This window comes from Hypanus sabinus, chromosome 16, assembly GCF_030144855.1.
Source record: "Hypanus sabinus isolate sHypSab1 chromosome 16, sHypSab1.hap1, whole genome shotgun sequence".
NCBI lineage: Eukaryota > Metazoa > Chordata > Chondrichthyes > Myliobatiformes > Dasyatidae > Hypanus > Hypanus sabinus.
Window position 1 is genome coordinate 86,845,498 of NC_082721.1, and position 16,788 is coordinate 86,862,285.

A 16,788-nucleotide genomic window follows, 5' to 3' on the forward strand; every position below is an offset into this window, starting at 1 on the left:
GGTCCAGTTGCTTTGATGTGCTCTGGGGTCTCAATATGGTCTGTACCCGACCTTTCTGATTTGGCCCGGCACTTAAATCAATCGAATCTCAGGTCATCCTTGCTCTCGGTGATGGGTCTGTTGCCTCACCTTGATTCTGCCATGTCAAATTGACATGTTACAGAGGAGGACTTGGAATGATGGAATACACGCAAAATGGGGGGGCTGTGTAGAAAATTTCATAGTGGGTTTTTGAAGCAGAGCAGATGAGTTCCATCCAACTTCATGGTCAACAATTATCATCCATTTAGCATTCATCAAATATCTAGTCACTATCACTATATGCAAACTGGGGGCTTTGACTCCTATGATACCATTTTCAAAATGCACAGAGTTACTGGTTGTACCCTGGTTCGTCCTGGGATACCCAAATGCTACACATATACATCCTTCTCCAAGGAAAAGTTAATTGCTGAGAAAGAAGAGCAAATAAAATTATTGGGGGGGGGGGGTGAAAAGTCAACATTGAGTTTATTGTCATATGGTACACGGGTACACAAGCTGTCTTACCGGCCTGTAATAGAAGCCATGCCAGAAGCAGATAGCTAAAGAGTTTATGGACAGAGATGGGCAAGAGACAGCAGTAAATTTGTGGCACAGCAGAGTCTGATGTTGTTGACTAAAGATGATGTTGTGGTCATTAATGTCCTTGAATAGCACCACCATTCCTCACACCAACCAGCCCAGCCCTGTTGCCTGCTACAACAAAAACTATGGTAATCTACACTCAAAGTTGCTGCACCAGTTGATAGGGTTGTGAAGAAGGCATATGACTTGTTGGCCTTCATTAGTCAGGGGAGTGAGTTCATGAGCCGCAAATGTTGCAGCTCCATAAAACCTTGGTTAGACCACACTTGGAGTATTGTGTTTAGTTCTGGTCAGCTCATTATAGGAAGGATGTGGGAGCTTTAGAGAGAATGCAAAGGAGATTTAGCAGGATGTTTCCTGAATTAAAGAGCATGTCTTATGAGCATAGATTGAGAGAGCTAGGACTGTTCTCGTTGGAGTGAAGGAAGATGAGAGGCAACTTGATAGAAGTGTACAAAATGATCGAGTGGACAGCCAGAGACCCTTTCCAAGGCAGAAATGGCTAATATAAGGGGGCATTATGCTTAGGTGATTGGAGGAAAGTGTGGGGGCAATGTCAGAGGTACTTTTTTTTTTATACGGCTAGGTTCTGTTGGGTTCTGATGTTTTCAATCAAAAGTTCTTTCCTAAATCAAGAAGGAGACATAAAACTTGTTGCTTTACGATCATTTTTTTAATTGCTAGTAGAACAAAGGGAATTGGAAACAGATCATTACAGAGGATTAGAAGGGGAAGGGCAAGAAGGAGCAAAGACTAAAGTGAATAAAAGTGGTGAGCTTGTCTGTTCAGCTTTTTATACCTTAGACAAGAAACATTCTATTCAAATATGTAGATAAGAGTTAACTAATCAGATAGTCCCTATTTAAATGATGCAACAGCAGGAAAGTTTCCAGAGTATGCAAACAATCACATTGGATCACAGGATACACACTGTGAGCACCAGGAAACATACTGAACATTTACATGTACAAAATCAGTAATATAAAATACAAGCAAGCAATTAATTGTTAAACTGCAAAGAAAATAACAAACAATCTGATGCAACAGTGCGTGGAAAGTACTGCCAGGGAATGGTGGTAAAGGCAGATAGTTTAAGGTATTTAAGAGACTCTTAGATTGGCACACAGATATTAGAAAAATGGGGGCTTATATGGGACTGTGCAGTAGTGTTCTATATATCTCATTATATAAAATATGTGATTCATAGATAGGGTAGACAGACAAATAACAGTCGGAAAGGAGAGATATAGACCACCAGCAGGCAGGTGTGCAGAGTAACTCAGCATCATCTGGATCAAAGAATAGCTCAGCACAGAGACAGGCCCTTTAACCCATGGTCATCCAGGGTGGATTGATGAAGAAGGAAGCTTCAGGAAGTGAATGTAGAGCAGTACTTGCTGGGGTGAATGAAGGTGAAATGGACTGAGAGTATGTATGGGTTGGGGTCTTCAAAGAGAACTGTGCAATTTGAATGGAAGTTTTGGCTGAGATTGGTCAAGTAGTTTGAATGGGATTTGTCTCATTGACACCCTCTGTTCTTTCAGATCAAACATCTGCAAAAAAGACCCCTCCTGGTGTGAGGAAGTCAGAAAGGATTGGAACTTCCAGTGAGGGTCCTGTGAACAACGTAAAGGTACTGATGCAACATTCCTCGACAAGGTCATGCTCCATTGGTTTTGGTGCCTACTTGTTCCAACCAGAGAGTGATACAACCATTCGGCCCAACAAACCTATGCTAGCTTTCCATGGCACAATACCATCATCTCCACTCTCCAGCAATTTCCCTGCCTCTCTCACACACTTACCTTCCTCCCTTTTGAGAATGATGACTGAATTAAATTCCACGATGCCTCAAGCAGTGAATTCCAGATTATGATAAAATGTCAGACAGCTGTACCTTTGCTTTGTTGTTGTACTGAGATCTTTCCAACACCATTGGTCTTGGACAATAAACTCCAAGCTATCATGGAGACACAGAGCTAAGAGAAGGCAGAGCACAGCATAACTCAGGGACACAGATAAGGGCAGGCAGACCTCAATGTACCCAGGGAAGACTGGTTTTAATATAGCTGAGGAGACAGATCAGGGCAGGCTAACCCTAATGTAGTCTGAGAAGACTGACCTTACCTGTATATAGCAGAGACAGGCTTCAGGACAGAGACACAGAGGCTGCAAATGCTGGGATCTGGAGCAAGAGCCAATCTGCTGAATGATCTCGGCAGCATCTGTGGAGGAACACGGACTGTTTGTTCTTCAAATGAAGGGTCTCAACCACTCTGCTGTAGGAACCCAGCAGGTCGAGCAACGTCTGCGGGGAGACAGGAATTATCGATGTTTTGGGTTAAATTCCTGCATCACGACATCAAAGTACATTCTAACATTGCCTGGATAATGACACCAGGAAGACACATATACCAACATACCATGAGCCAGAACACCTGGCCATGAGTCAACACAACTGACCCCAACATACCTCAGTGAGAAAGGTTCTCGACAGGCAGGCTCTAACATCCTGTGGACGTCAGGGAAAGTGACCCAAACATAGTCAGGGAAACAGGCCTGCTGCAGTCAGTTACCAATGTGCAAATCAAATTTACATTCCAAACATTTATGCAAAAATATACCATATCAACTTGCCACCTTGGTATATATACACATCATGGCAGCTGTCCGTAGGTTCTAACGTCCTGGGACAGTGCCAGCCTGGTAGGAGGCAAATTCCTCAAAGAGGCAGCAGTAGAATGTGGTTTCACATATCCCTGGATCCAGATGCCACAACCGGAGATAGTATCATCTTCCTGGGCTGGATGGATAACAAGTGAGGATGGAGAGGGATCCGTAGCTGGCCGATGCTGTCATTCTGGTAGATGGCCACTTGTTCACAGTACATGGAGCAGCTTTCCCCTCCAGAGATCCGCTTTCAATCCTGACCTCTGGCGCTGTCTGTGTGGAGTTTGCATGCTCTCCCTGTGACTGTGTGGGTTTACCCTTGTTTCCTGGTTCCTCTCACCATCCAGATGGAAGTTCATAAGCTGCAGTAAATTGTACTTAGTATGTAGCTCTCTCTTTGTCTCTCTCTGTGACACACACACATACACACTGTCTCTCTCTTTCTCTCGTTAACACAAGCACTCTTCCTGACACATGCTGTCTTTTGCTTTCTCACACAGACACTTTTTTCTCTCTCTCTCTCAGAAATACACTCTCTTCTATCTCTCACATGCTCCTACACACACTGTCCTTCTCTTTCTCTCTCCCTCTTTCTCACTCTCTCTCTAACTTTTAATGTCACACACTCTGAATCAAATTTTACCTTCCCAGAGTTTTACCATCCCATTCAGTCTTCTTGGTGAGCATAATTCAGCTTCACAATTAATCAATCAATTCCATCCCTTCTACTCTAGAATCTGATCAAGAAAAGATGGAAGAAGAGAAGTCGGAGTCAACCGGAACCGCTAGATTCTCCGCAGGGCAAGAGCATCAGGTAGTTTGATTGCTCCTGAGGGTCTCTGAACAAGAACACCTTCTCTGCTTGGCATCACCACAACAACCTGACATTACTGAGAACAGAGCAATGTGTTCTGTTGTGGGAGATACTATAGATCCTCTACACACCCTCACGATAGGCAGTGAAAACCAAGCTCCTTTGTTCATTTTGGTATATGCAGGAGTTCCACAATGTCTTAAAATCACAACACATTCAGTGATTATTATAACTTCAAGTTTAATAATGTGAACAAATATCATCCAACTCTCAGAGTATGCATTTCAGATAAGAATTTTCCTTACCAATAAAAACCTAATAAATATCTAACAATTACCTCTTTATCAGCCAGAGAAGGGACTCCTGGTCTTGATCAGTATCTAGTCACTGCAAATTGATTTAATTCACCTAATCAACTACCGTCCAAACATCTTTTCTGCTCTACAAACTTCCTGTTGTTGTCAGCTATTCATAACTCAGAACCTTAAATGTTTTAATAAGAACATCTTTAATGCTTCTAAGCTTAAAGGAATGTTTAGGCAGTAAGACCATAAGATATAGGAGCAGAATTAGGCCATTTGGCCCATTAAGTCTGCTCTGCTATTTCATCATGGCTGATTTAATTTTCCTCTCAGCTCCAATCTTCTGCCTTCTCCTCATATCCTTCATACTCTGACCAGTCAACAATCTATTAACCACTGCCTTAAATGTCCATGAAGCCTTGGCCTCCACAGCTGCCTGTGGCAAAGAATTCCACAGATTTACCATAGGTTTAATCTCTATTGAGAGGAAAATCCATTCATCTCATGAATTAGCTTGCTGAATCTCTTTATGAAAGATTCCAAGATTCTTCCTGGTCCATAGTTTTCTTTCTTCCTTTCCCAAATCAGTTCATCCACTTCTTTCAGTTGTTCTTCCATCTCCTTCTCAGTTCTCACAGTTTAGGGAACTAATTCTGCTGTTGACCCGATAAACTTTTTCTGCCACAAACTCTCCCAGTCTCTCACAGAAAAGAAGAGCATTGATTTGATGGGTGGGGGAGGGGTCAATTAGATTAGCCCAATCACCTTTATCACAAGGTGCTTCATTCTGGAAGATTTGAACCACGTACCCTTCTTAACCCTCTTAGAATGATGGTTACACGTTGGATGGAAGATAAAATCTCATGTTCTTTCCAATCCTAACTCACTTTACTCTGTTATGTCCCAGGCGTCAGAGCATCCAAAAGTTGGGAGAGGCTGTATCCTACGAGTCACTGACGGGATCCTTGTGCCCAATAGAAACCCTCGATCTGACTAATGAGACCAATGTCATCATCAGGCCACTGCACAGCAGCATTCTGGGAGAGAAGCATTGCTTTGAGGTAATGGTGAAGGGGTTTGTGTGTGATTGCAATCTGGATGCAGAGGTAGCATGCTTTTCAAAAGGAGTTTCACTCTGAGTGTCCATTTCTGAAATAATGAGCTACCTGGAATGGGTGGTGTCACTTTGGCTGATGTGTAGAATTCACACATGCAGACACACCTAGAAGGTAGAACAGTACAGCATGGGAACAGCCCTCACAGTACACCTTGCCTGTACTGAACACTAAACAAATCCCTTCTGCCTGCACGTGATCCACATCCCTCCATCTCCTGCACATCCATGTGCCTATTCAACTTCGCTATCATTTCCGCCTCCACCGCCACCTCCAGCAGTCTGTTCTAGGCACCGTCTGCCTAACAAAACAATTTGGCCTGTCCACCTCCCTTAAATTGTAACCAGTTCGCTTTAAAGCTATTATTTTTCATTTCCACAAAGGGAAAACAAAATTCTGACTGTCTACCCTGGGTAACCCCCTCAACATTTTATAAACCTCTGGTAGACTTCCCCTCAGAGAAACAAAGCCAGCCCAAATTTATCCCGATTCACCTTACAGCTTATACCCTCTAATCCTCGTGAAGCTCTTCTGCACATCACCCATGCTGTACATACAAACGCAGAGAACATTTTTGAAATGCACCTGTAGAGGAAGCAGGGCCCTCTCATTCAAATCTGTTTACCTTCCATTGGACAAGCATACTAGTCTTGTTGTGCAGCTAGTCGAGTCGGGTGGGGAGGGGACAATGGGCAAATGGAATCATTTTAGGCAGGGGATAGAAGGGATGAATAGAGGGAGAAGAAAACGAGCTGGACAGTTCAGTGTGTGTGAGAGGAGAGTATCAGGATGGGATAGATTACCTGAAACTGGGATGTTTGTGGGAGGACAATTGAAAAGAAGATGCAAAGGTCCAGACCTGACCATCGTCGAGTCACAGCCCGTAATTCCCAATCACTCAGACTTCACTGAAATGGATTTTGACAAGTTGACTCTCCCACACCCAAATGAGATACTGTGCATCAAGATGGCCTCAAGCATCTCATCCTAATGTTTAGCAGAAGGAGTGATGCGTTCACTGATTCCTTTGACAAGAGATGTGCTGAGGGTATGTTTCTCTGGCTGGAGAATTGATCATCCCATGATAAGGGTGTGGGTCCTTGTTCATGAGATCAGGAGAAATTACATCACTCAAAGCTGCTTTCCTCAGATCTTTGAATCCTCACGTGGATGCTGGAATCCATACGTTCCTGGAGAATCAAAGGATTTGGGGGCATGGCCTGAAGTGTCAGCAGTTTTCTCAATTCTATAGATGCTGCCTGACCGGCTGAGTTCCTGCAGCATTTTGTGTGTGTTGCAAAGGATTTGGGGATTGGGCAGGAATGTGGAGCTGAGGTTGATGATCAGACTTGGTGCTGGCTGGTTGTGCAGGCTGTATCAGAAGTGGCCACCTCCCCTCTTCCCTTCAACCATCAAGCTCCTGAACCATCGGCTTTGTTTGTGTGTAGTTTTTCACTGCTTCTATCGTGTTTCTTTGTATCTACTTTCAATCCTTGTAGGAAAATGAACCTCGGGTAGTATTAGTCCTGATGAAGGGTCTCGGCCCAAAACATCGACTGTACTCTTTTCCATAGATGCTGCCTGGCCTGCTGAGTTCCTCCAGCATTTTGTGTGTGCTGCTCAGGTAGCATATTGTGATACATATGTACTTTGATGATAAATTTACTTTGAACTTTGAAATTCCATTCCTTCTCTCCTTCAGTTCCCTATTTGCTGAGACTTTCATTATCCTTGCCTTCAGGTTATCAACTCCAGGGGGAGCCGCTGCTTTGGCTGTGCGTCGGCTGCAGAGAGAGACAAGTGGATGGAGAATCTCCTTCGGACGGTCCAGCCCAACAAGGTGAGGGGCAAAGGGGCAAATGCATGGATTATCACAGGCTGCTTAACCTTAATGGATCAAAAAGCTTTCAGCTATGTTTCTTGAGAACTCGTAAAGAGAAAGGCAAGATCAGCATGCATGGGGGAAATTTGTTGAAGGAGTAGATGTGTTCTGGGTGAGGTTTTGTTAAATCTCTCAATCATCACTAACACAACCATAAATTCTCTGGCTATCATCACATCACAGTGTGTGGGAACTCGCTGAGCCCAACTTTGTTCCCACATTTCCTGCATTCCATTGGTGAATACACTTCAAAAGAATTCCATTGGCTGGAAATCATATACACAAGAGGTTCTGCAGATGCTGGAAGTCCAGAGGAAGACACACAAAATGCTGGAGGAACTCAGCAGGTCAGGCAGCGTCTATGGAGAGGAATAAAAAGCTGACTCCCGATGAAGAGTTTCAGCACAAACCATTGACACTTTATTCCTCTCTGTGGATGCTGCCCGACCTCCAGCACTTTGTGTGTTCTCCACTGGTGTGTAAAGTGCTTTGAGATGTCCTGGGAGCATGACAGAGGGTGTAGAAATGAAGAGGTTTTCACAAGTTGAAATTCTTATTTAAGTTTTAAAATATTACCATATTTATTGGTGGTTTAAATGATGGTAGAATCACTGGCTTCCTATGTACTTGTATGCCTTCATCACTTGCTTCTACAATGCTGAATGGATAAACCATATTATTTTGTATCTACGTATTCGCTGGATGTTAACCTTAGTAAAAAGGTCATTATCTGTGATCATCACTGACTGTCATGAACCAAGAGGCAACCATATAACCATATATAACCATATAACAATCACATCACGGAAACAGGCCATCTCGGCCCTCCTAGTCCGTGCCGAACTCTTAATCTCACCTAGTCCCACCTACCCGCACTCAGCCCATAACCCTCCACTCCTTTCCTGTCCATATACCTATCCAATTTTACCTTAAATGACACAACTGAACTGGCCTCTACTACTTCTACAGGAAGCTCATTCCACACAGCTATCACTCTTTGAGTAAAGAAATACCCCCTCGTGTTTCCCTTAAACTTCTGCCCCCTAACTCTCAAATCATGTCCTCTCGTTTGAATCTCCCCTACTCTCAATGGAAAAAGCCTATTCACGTCAACTCTATCTATCCCTCTCAAAATTTTAAATACCTCGATCAAATCCCCCCTCAATCTTCTATGCACCAATGAATAGAGACCTAACTTGTTCAGCCTTTCTCTGTAACTTAAGTGCTGAAACCCAGGTAACATCCTAGTAAATCGTCTCTGCACTCTCTCTAATTTCTCTCTCTAAATACAGAGACTTGTTTGGAATCACATGGAGATCAGAGGAGGGAGGGAGGATTAAGTGCCAGTCCAGATGAAGGGTCTGATGAAAATGTCAATTGTCCATTAATTTCCCTACACTGATGCTACCTGACCTGCTGAGCTTGTCTGGTGCCTTTGAGCGTTGTTCGTGATTTCCAGCAACTGCAGGCCCTCTCGTATCCATGATGGGTTTCTACTGCCACTCCGTCATTTCACGTTTGGCCAGATTTATTGGATATAAATTTCCCAGCCACTTCATTGGGATTTGAAATCAAGTTGCCAGATCAGTGGTTCAGAAAAAGGTAGTACAATAGCATAGTGGTTAGCACAACGTTTTACGGTACCAGGGACTGTGGTTCAATTCCCACCGCCATCTGTCAGGAGTTTGTACATTTGCCCTGTGACCCCATGGATTTCCTCCATGTGCTCCAGTTTTCTCACACAATCCAACGACGTACCGGTTGGTAAGTGAATTGGTAAATTGTCCTGTGATTAGGCTAGGATTAAATCGGGGGTTGTGGGGCACTGCAGCTCAAAGGGCCTATTCAGAGCTATATCTCAACTAATCAATCAATCAATAAAATAAAATACCCAATCTAGTAATCTAGCTCCAAACGAGAGATGCTGGAAAATCCAAGAGGTACGCATCCAGTAATTTAACTACTGTATTCACTGTATATCTAGTCCTGTGCAGTGAGTGATTCTGTAGTAAAATACCTTAACATGTCCTTTCATACATAGAAAATGTGTCCATATTTCCTTACAGCATAGAAAAAAGCCATTTGTCCCATCAATCTATTGTGGCTACACAGCACTCTCATTTCTCACTGACTTGTCAGTGATTCCAACTTTCCCCACACTCCCTTCCCAGCAAGTCAGAATATACAAAGAAGGATAAAAAGACCAACAGACTGAATTGCCCAGCCCTGATACAACCAGAAAGAGATGTTCAGCAGACATGGATGTTGAGGAGCTCAGAACGAGGGAATGTTTGACAGACATGGACGCTGGAGAACTCAGAACGAGGGAATGTTTGACAGACATGGACGCTGGAGAACTCAGAACGAGGGAATGTTTGGCAGACATGGACGCTGGAGAACTCAGAACGAGGGAATGTTTGGCAGACATGGACGCTGGAGAACTCAGAACGAGGGAATGTTTGGCAGACTGTGGACGCTTGTTCTGATTGTTCTGCTATTTCAGGTGGAGAATCCATTGCACAATTTGAAGAAGTGCGGACAAACTCCCAGTCTGCCAGTCTGCCAAACATTCCCTTGTTCTGAGCTCTTCAACATCCATGTCTGCTGAACATCTCTTTCTGGTTGTATCAGGGCTGGGCAATTCAGTCTGCCGGTCTTTTTATCCTTCTTTGTATATTCTGACTTGCTGGGAAGGGAGTGTGGGGAAAGTTGAAATGCCTCCTCTGAGATTGTTCTGTAGCAACAAACAATCTTCTGCAGGAAGTCAGACAGCATCTTCGGAGGGTGGGGGGGGGGGGGTGCAGCCTAGGGAAGGGGAAGGAATGTTCAATGTTTAGGGTCCAGACCTTGTATCAGGAAATGCTTAGTAGGTCAGGCACCCAGAGTTATATCAGATGGAAATGGACCGTCAGCCTAACCCTGCTGACCAAGATATTTACCTGAGCTAGTCCCGTTTTCCTGTGGTTATTGAATAACCCTCTAAGGCAGAGGTTCCCCATGCTTTTTATGCCATGTATCCCTGCCATTGACTGAGAGGTCAATGACTCCAGGTTGAGAACCCCTGCTCTAAACCATTCCTGTCCATGCATCTGTCCAAGTGTCTTTTAAGCATTGTCGTGTTACCCATCTCTTTAGCATTTTCTGGTAGGTCATTCCATAAATTCACTGGTGTGAAAAATCTTTCTCTTCAACTCCCTTTTAAAGCTTTCCTTGTTAATTTAAATTTATATCTTCCTAATTTGGATTCTCCTTCTCTGGGAAAAGGATGGTGACCATCCACCTTATCTTTTATATATCTCCATAAAATCACCCTTCAGCCTCCTACACTCTAAGGAAAGACCACGAGACCATAAGACATAGGAGCAAAATAAGGCAATTTGACTCATCAAGTCTGTTCTTTCATCCAGTCGTGGCTGATTTGGAAAGCATCAGCCATAATCAGGGCCCTACCACCCAGAACATGCTCTTTTCTCATTGTTGCCATCAAGAAGGTGCAGGAGTTTCACAATTCACACCAACAGGTTCAGGAACAGTTACTATCCCTTAACCATCAGGCTCTTGAACAAAAGGCGATAACTTCACTCAACTTCACTTGCCCCATCACTGAGACGCTCCCACAACCTATGGACTCACTTTCAAGGACTCTTCATCTCATGATCTTGATACTTATTTCTTATTTCTTCTTCTTCTTATTATTATTATCATTGTTATTATTACTACTGTTTTTCTTTTTCAATTTGCAGTTTGTTGTCTCTGCATATTGGTTGTTGTCTGTCTTGTATGTAGGTTTTCATTGATTCTAATGTGTTTCTTTGCATTTACTGTGAATGTCCACAGGAAAATCACTCTCAGGGTAGTCTATGTACTTTGCTGATGAATTTCCTTTAAACTTTGAATCCTCTTGAATTTCCTTGACGTTTTCTCCCTCTTTTCCCTCCCAGGACAACTGCGAGAGAGTGGAGAACATGCTGAGCCTGTGGGTGAACGAAGTTAAAGACCTGACACCCAGGAAGAAGTACTTTTGTGAAATGCATCTCGATGGCTCCCTCTACGCCCGTACCACAAGCAAGCTTAATGCCGAGGAGCTGTTCTGGGGGGAGCACTTCGAGTTCAACAACCTCCCCCCCATCAGGGAAGTCACCCTGCACCTCTTCAGGGATGAGGATAAGAAGAGAAAGGAGATGAGTGCCCTCGGCTCCGTCACCATCCCGCTCGCAGAGGTCACGGGCCGCCAGCACGTGGAGAAGTGGCACAGCATCAATATCCAGACCCTTAACAAGGGTAAGGTGGTCATGCCAACAATTAGGCTCAGCCTGCGTTACCAGAACATCAAGGTCTTGCCCATGGTACTTTACAAGGAGTTTGCGGAGTACCTGATCTGTAAACATACCACTCTGTGCACTGTGCTGGAGCCAGACCTGAAGGTGAAGGAGAAGGAAGAAATGGCCTCAGCATTGGTTCATGTCCTACAAAGCGTTGGCAAAGCCAAGGTATGTTGGGCTCTTTCTCTGCTGTTATAATTCATGGCCACAACTACGGTCCTTGGCATATCTTGACATAATGGTAGTATGTTGAACTTCTTGGGTCAAATGTATCACAGTGTACAGAATAGAAATAGGCTCTTAAAAGAAAAGGATGTGATGTGGATAAAGGGCAACCAGAGGATGTACAAAAACATTTCACTATATCTCAGTACATGTAGAACATAGAATAGCATTGCAACATCATCTCATGAGTCTTGAACTCACTTCCCCAACTAATGAAGGTCAACACACCATACGTCTTCTTAACCACCCTATCAACTTGTGTAGCAACTTTGAGAGATCAAGGGACATGCACCCCAAAATCTCTCAGTTACCCCACACTGGTGAGAAACCTGTCATTAACGTTGTGCTCTGTCTTTGTTCGACCTCCAAAGTGAATCGCTGCACTCTTTTCTGGATGGAACTCCATCTGCCACTTCTCAGCCCAGGTCTGCATCTCATCAACGTCCTATTGTAACCTAACACAACCTTCCACACCATCCACAAATAAATCTGCAAACTTTCTAACCCACCTTTCCACTTCCTTGGCCAAGTAAATTTATAAAAATGACAAAATGCAGGGATGCCGGAACAGAACCCTGTGGAAAATCACTAGCCACAGACGTCCAGGTAGAATATGTTCTATTTAGTACCACTGTCTGCCATTTGTGGGCAGGCTAATTCCAAATCCACACAGCTAAGTTTCAATGGATCCCATGCCTCCTGATTTTTTGAATGAACCTACCTTGGAGGCCTACCTGTAGTAAGGTAGCCTTACTAAAATCCACATACACTACTTCCACCACTCTGCCTTTGTCAATTTGCTTTGTTAATCCTCAAGGAATTCAACCAGGCTCGTGAGGCATGATCAGTCCCTCACAAAACCATGCTGACTATGCCAATCAGACTACACTTCTCCAAATGCTTACAAATCCCGTCACCAGTAGTTTGTCCACCCCTGATGTAGCAAAATTTGAAATTGTCCATTTTTAACAGAGAAAAATAAATCAAACATGTTGTCAAAATGGTGAGGGTTTGCAGAGATCTGAAGTGCTAAGGAACCTGGTGTCCTAGCATATGATTTACATAAGATTGGTAACCATCAGACATAGTAGCAACATACACAGAATGCTGGAAGAACTCGGCAGGGCAGGCAGCATATATGGGAAAAAAAGTAGAGTCAACCTTTTGTGCCGAAAACCCTCAGCAGGACTGTTCAAAAGGTTTTGTGTCAAAGGTTTTCAGCCTGAAACATCAACCGTACTTTTTGCCAGAGATGCTGGCTGGCCTACTGAATTCCTCCAGCATTTTGTATGTTGCTCGGATTTCCAGCACCTGCAGATTGTCTCTGGTTTGAGACACAGCAGCACGGCTGATTTATTTTCCCTCTCACCCCCATTTTTCTGCCCTTTCCTCATAATCTGACACCCTTACTAATGTAGAACCTGTCAACCTCCGCTTTAAACATACTCAATGACTTGGACTCTGTGGCCACTTTGGCAATGAATTCCACAGATTCAGTACTGTCTGGCTAAGTAAATTCCTCATTACCTCTGTTCTAAACAGATATCTTGGTATTTTGAGGTTACGCACTCTGGTCCTAGACATTCCCACTACTGGAAACATTTCTCCACGTCCCCTCTATCTAGGTCTTTCAATATTTAGTATGTTCCAATGAGCTCCCCCTCTCAATTCCTCTCAGCTCAAGTGAGTATAGGCCCAGAGCCATCAATGTAGCCACGTGCAGATTTGTGGTTACAGACAGATTAGTCATTCAATAACAGAGCATGCTCGATGACCCAATAACCTAGTCCTGATTCAGGTGCTCCGGAAGCAGAGCTGGCTATTTGGCCCTTCAACCTCTCAATAAATCAGAGATGATAAGACCCCAAAGTCAACAATTTCAGATTCTTATAACGCTTGATTCCTCTTCTGTCCAGTTATCTACTGCTACCTTGAATGTATTTACTGAGTCAGCCTCCTTACCGCCCAGGAGTAGGAAATTCCGCAGATGATGTCATTGACATGGATGACAAGGGATGATAAGACTATAACATAAGAACATAAGGAATAAGAGCAGGAATAGGCCATCAGGCCCATCAAGCCTACCCCACCATTCAATAAGTTCATGGCTGATCTGTTCGTAAACTCAGCTCCATCTACCTGCCTTTTCCCCATAACCCTTAATTCCCCTAGTATGTAAAAATCTATCTAACTGTATCTTAAATATATTTAGTGAAGAAGCCTCAACTGCTTCCCTGGGCAGAGAATTCCAGAGATTCACCACCCTCTGGGAAAAACAGGTTCTCCTCATCTTCGTCCTAGATCTTCTCCCCTGAACCTTGAGGCAATCTCCCCTAGTTCTAGTCTCCCCTACCAATGGTAACAACTTTCCTACTTCTATCTTATCCATCCCTTTCAAAATTTTGTATGTTTCTATAAGATCCCCTCTCATTCTTCTGAATTCCAGAGAGTATAGTCCCAGGTAACTCAATCTCTCCTCATAGGTTAATCCCTTCATCTCTGGAATCAGCCTGGTGAACCTCATCTGCACTGCCTCCAAAGCCAGTATATCCTTCCTCAAGTATGGAGACCAGTACTGCATACAGTACTCTAGGTGCAGCCTCACCAGTACCCTGTATATTTGCAGCATGACCTCCCTGCTCTTGAATTCAATCCCTCGAGCAATGAAGGCCAACATCCCATTTGCCTTCTTAGTAACCTGTTGTACCTGCAAGCCAGCTTTCTGTAATTCATGAACAAGCACTCCCAAGTCCCTCTGCACAACAGCATACTGCAATCTTTCACCATTTGAATAATAATCTGCTCTTCTATTATTCCTTCCAAAGTGGATGACCTTGGATTTACCAACATTGTATTCCATCTGCCAGACCTTGGCCCACTCACTTAACCTATCGATATCCCTCTACAGACTCTCCACATCCTTTGTACAATTTGCTTTTCCACTCAGTTTAGTGTCATCAGCAAATTTTGACACACTACACTACAGTTCCCTCTTCCAAATTATCAATGTAAATGGTTAATAGCTGCAGGTCCAGCACCGACCCCTGTGGCACCCCACTCACCACTGACTGCCAACCAGAGAAACACCCATTTATGCCAACTCTCTGCCTTCTGTTGATTACCCAATCCACTATCCATGCCAATACACTTCCTCCGACTCCATGTATTTGTATCTTATTTATTAGTCCCTTGTGCGGCACCTTATCGAACGCCTTCTGGAAATCCAAGCATACGACATCCACGCGTTCCCTTCTCATTACTGCACATTACATCCACTGCACTCATTATGTCCTCAAAGAACCCCAGTAAGTTTGTCAAACAGGACCTGCCCTTTCTGAATCCATGTTGCATCTGTTTAAAGGAACGACTCCTTTCTAAATGACAAATATTTATCCTTTCTGCCTTTGCCATGACTCTCTAGGAATTCCTTATTAAGTCGGGGATTGCGGAGGTTGACCGCTGTGAGGAAAACCACTCCGTTCTCTTCAGAGAAAATACCTTGACTACCAAAGCTATCGATGAGTACATGAAGCTGGTGGGACAGAAGTACCTGGTGGAAACACTTGGTAAGATTAAGAGTGGCTTTGAGCCATGCTCTTCCTTGTTCTTTCGTGATCAGGTGTATCCTTGTAGATTCCTTCACATAAACTCCAACTGTCTACCCATCATTGGCTAATCCACTCAGTACTTTCCCATGGCCTTTACATGGTTGGACAATTCTAGGCCATTATTCAAATGTTTATTTTATTCACATTTCCATCTCTACTTTATGAAGTCACTACCAAGTAATGAAACATTCTGGTTTAATGTTATATCACTGTATTTTGATTATTGCTGTGTCTCAGGAGCTCGCTCACCATTGTCCACCTCTGTTCGAGGACATTTGCCACATGGATAACAACAGTCTAAGTTCATTACCACTTTAGGGATAGGCACTAAATGCTGGCCTTGCCAGTGACACGTACCCTGTAAGTGAATTTCAGAATCAGAATCAGATTTATTATCACTGATGTTTGCTGTGACAGCGTCTTGTGGCAGCAGTACAGTGCAAGATGTAATTACTATAAGTTTACAATAAAAAAAACTAAATAAATAAATGAGCAAAAAAGATAGTGTTCATTAAATTAGAAATCTGATTGCGGAGGGAAAGAAGCTGTTCCTAAAATGTTAAGTGTGTGCCTTAGTCTCCTGTAGCTCCTTCCTGATGGTAGTAATGAGAGGGACCCACAACCTGGATGGGTAAGGGGCCTTACTGATGGGTGCAGCCTCCCTGAGGCACTGCCTTTTGGAAGTGTCCTCGTTAGTGGGGAGGATACTGCCAATGACAGCAGTGTCAACAGTGGATTTATAGAACAAAAAGGAACTTAGCGAATCAGGCAGCATCTGTGGGAGGAAATGGACAGTGAAAATCTGTGTTGAGACCCTTCGTCAAGTTTGAGAGAATAGAAGGGGGGGAACAGCTGGTATAAATCACATTAGGGGAGTAGTGAGAGAGAGTCTTACAGAACTCCTTGTAGAGAAAGGTGGAAAATGTCTACAAAGTGGGACTCAAAGAGACTTTATAGTAGAATATTAAAGTGGAGGCATAAAAGACTGTAGGTTCTGGGATCTGCAGCAACAAACGCACCATTGGAGGAAGCCTGCAAAGTCTCTTTAAGGAATGAGTGACGGTTGGGCCCGGATGGAGGATACAGTATAGCAAAAGGTGTCTCACTACCACCATCTACTGGTCAGACACAGAGCAGCAATATCTTCTGCTACCTCCATCCTTGTGGGAAGAACGTTAGAAACAGCAGCAAGAATCAGCCGTACCTTTCAGCCTCTTTTGCCA

General features: G+C 43.7%; 1 protein-coding gene across 2 annotated transcripts in view; it reads left to right on the top strand.

Moving 5' to 3' along the window:
• The window catches only part of LOC132406552 (disabled homolog 2-interacting protein-like), a 124,016-nt gene that overhangs the window by 82,999 nt on the left and 24,229 nt on the right, over window positions 1-16,788 (top strand). For both annotated transcript variants that reach the window (XM_059992372.1, XM_059992374.1), the window contains 6 exons: window positions 2,172-2,260; window positions 4,032-4,111; window positions 5,321-5,474; window positions 7,270-7,368; window positions 11,352-11,900; window positions 15,379-15,523. In XM_059992372.1, the coding sequence (XP_059848355.1) occupies window positions 2,172-2,260; window positions 4,032-4,111; window positions 5,321-5,474; window positions 7,270-7,368; window positions 11,352-11,900; window positions 15,379-15,523 (1,116 nt within the window). The remainder of the gene's footprint in view (window positions 1-2,171; window positions 2,261-4,031; window positions 4,112-5,320; window positions 5,475-7,269; window positions 7,369-11,351; window positions 11,901-15,378; window positions 15,524-16,788) is intronic.